General features: G+C 37.4%; 1 protein-coding gene across 2 annotated transcripts in view; it reads right to left on the minus strand.

Moving 5' to 3' along the window:
* mpp4b (MAGUK p55 scaffold protein 4b) overlaps positions 1-2874 on the minus strand; it is a 25852-nt gene that overhangs the window by 3806 nt on the left and 19172 nt on the right. For both annotated transcript variants that reach the window (XM_013912289.1, XM_013912288.1), the window contains exons 11-15: positions 2781-2839; positions 2665-2682; positions 2536-2577; positions 2381-2401; positions 2245-2259 (exon numbers count right to left, since the gene is read on the minus strand). In XM_013912289.1, coding sequence (XP_013767743.1) covers positions 2245-2259; positions 2381-2401; positions 2536-2577; positions 2665-2682; positions 2781-2839 — 155 coding nt within the window. The remainder of the gene's footprint in view (positions 1-2244; positions 2260-2380; positions 2402-2535; positions 2578-2664; positions 2683-2780; positions 2840-2874) is intronic.

Below are 2874 nucleotides of genomic sequence, written 5' to 3' on the forward strand. Positions count from 1 at the left end.
GGGGCTGAAAGCTGACAGCTCACTGATTCTGATGTTTTGGCGGGTCCGCACTTTGTGTTTACGCCCTTTTTGCACTGATTCTAAAGCTGTTAGTTTTATCTCTCTCCAAACAATACTGACCAAACCAGCAGCAAAAGAAGAGCCAAACAGCGCTTCACATAAACATCGTCATGAATTCACTCTTACTGTTTTGCTTCCACCACGATAAAATCACACTTCATGCACATCTCTCTCTCTCTCTGTACTTCAAGAACAGTTTCCCATCTAAAAATATGTTTTCTGCATTATTCGCTTGCTTGTTACGCACAAGTCTACCGTTGTTTACAGCGCTGTTGACCGCTGGTTTTTTTCGTTTTACATACTTCCGAAAAGAAAACCTAATTTCTGCCGTTCAATACTGAACAAATTTAAACTTTCTAAAATTATGCAAAATGCTCAGCCGTGTCTCTAATAAAACCACTGTAACTTCAGAGGTAATGTTCATATGTTGATTAATGGTTTTCTTTTGTTTTTGATGTACTGCAGAATATTTTTATAAAATCCCAGGCCAGGAAAATCACCTTCATGTTTTTCTGTGTTTTGTCTTCAGCTACTTTGACACAAAGGCATCTGCTGTGACGCTCACACCTGTGATAAAGTCTTACGAGGTTCAGCTTCCTTTTTATAGATACAAAAATATGTAAATGTACTGATCTGAATTATAATATTTCTGACTGTCAAAATTTCCCAGATTCAAATCAAATTGAATTGAATCAAATCAAATCAAATCGAATTGAATCGAATCGATTTGGGACCTTGTGAATCGGAATTGAATCGATTCTAGAAATCAGTGACGATACCCAGCCCTAGTTATGGGGTACTTTGCAAGCTGCTTTGTGTCAATGTTTTATGCTTACACTTGATTTTCTTTGCTTTTCCAGTGCTACTATTAAATATTATGTTGAAAAATTCGTACCTCTGTTAAAACCAGTTTTACATTGAAATATAAATCTCACAATTTATGGCCTAATTTGTTTTTCCTATAAACACCTGCGAAGGCAGTATCACGGGATATACCACACTTTCAATCGCAAAACTCAACTATCTTTCAATCGCAAAAACTAAACCAGTTTAGTGTCGGTGACTGTTACATGTGCCTCGCTGAGCCAGCACATTAACTACCATGTTTTTCTTTTTTCTGTCATTGTTAATAATCTGAAGGTCAGCTGCATATATAAAGCCAGATGCAGCTATGCTATGGGCCGCTCTTTCTCTCTCTTCTATCAGCATCAACCTTTGGCTTTAGTTGCTGTTTGAAATTTGCTTTGGTGAGTTGGGAGCAACAGCAATCAAACTGATGAAGCGTTTTGAGTTTGCTTCAGTTTTTCTTATTTGCTTTCTTTGGGAGAAATTATTTTTGTATTATTTAAAAATTCTTAGACTTGCTACTCAAATGTTTCTCTGAGCCATGGATGTAAGAACTAACATTTTTGGGGGCTAGTCCGGGATTCAACTTAAACCTCTTGCACCCAGGCTGAGAGTCATATCCTTAGGTCAGAGTGGAGGAACAGAAAGAAGCATAATTTCAAAGTGCATTTTGGGTAAACTTTCACTGGTCATATCACCATATGGGCTAGATGGCTGCTCAAAGCAAGCTGGAGCATATGAAAAGGTCTCCTTTTTATCTACCATTTAATGCTAGGTTCATCTTTTTGTAAAAATCTTGATTATTTTTTATGTAATGACTCCAATAAAAGCCCTACACACTAAAATGTCAAACATGAAAAAAAGAAAGCATGCAAAATAATACAGTGCATCATTTTGAGCTGAAATCAACCAAAGCAACTGCGTCAGCCTCCATTTCCCAGATGTAAATTACTGGAAAGTCTAAATTACCTCTGCAAATTAAACAGCACTTCAGGGATTTATGATGCACTGCTGGATTAACAGAAAAAAAAGTCTGCGGCAGAAGAGAAACCCCGGCGATAAGCTACAAAAACACCAAATGCTACATTTCTTAAAATGCAACACACCAATTATAAAACAGAGGACCGTTATGCTCATATTTTGTGTTTCTATACTGGCTCCTGCACTATTGAATTTTATTGTTTTAATATATGATTTAATATCAGTCCAAGTAAGAACATGTGACCTATCTCCATAACAAGTCAGGAGGTCTGCTCTTTTAATTAAATTAAATTAAAGAAATGTATAAATTTACTCTTGTGAGGCAGATAAGAACACAATTCTTTAAGCTTTTCTCACCTTCTCTGAGCTCCTCTGACATTTCCCCATCAGGCAGCAGGAACGTTTGGAAAAGAAACAACAACAAAAATTTCCTTTGAAGGGCACGAAACAAATTCAGGGACAGAACGGATTACATCAGCAAAGACTTACCTACCAGAATCAAATGCCTCCTCGTCTATCGGGGCAGGAAACACAAACAGACACAAGTTAAAGACAGAGAAGCAAAGACGTTTTTGTGTGGTTAGTTAGTTTGTGTGTAAAAGATGAATAAAAGGCACATTACACAGTAAATGGAAGGTAAAGGTTTACCTGCTTCCACACATTTGTCATCAATCGCCATTAAGTCTTCCTCTGTGGTTGGAAAAACAGAGATAATTAAGGTCAGATCAGTTATAGAACGATTCAAGTTTGATTAAGTTTAATGTAGTCTATTCTTACCTTCCTCTACAGTGCTCACTTCAGTAAGCATGGAGCAGAACACAAAGAAAACTCATCTGTGAAGCTGTAAAGCAGTGACTTTAATGATGATTAAAAGAAAACCTGAGCGCACTCACAGGTCTGAATGCAGGTGTGTGGCTGGTAAGGCTGTGACCACCAGAACTCCCTCTGCTTCCTGTTACAACAAGCAGAAACAGAGTAAGATGAGAC

Source organism: Pundamilia nyererei, unplaced genomic scaffold, assembly GCF_000239375.1.
Source record: "Pundamilia nyererei isolate P.nyererei 1_Seehausen unplaced genomic scaffold, PunNye1.0 scaffold00085, whole genome shotgun sequence".
In the NCBI taxonomy this organism is placed as follows: Eukaryota; Metazoa; Chordata; class Actinopteri; order Cichliformes; family Cichlidae; genus Pundamilia; species Pundamilia nyererei.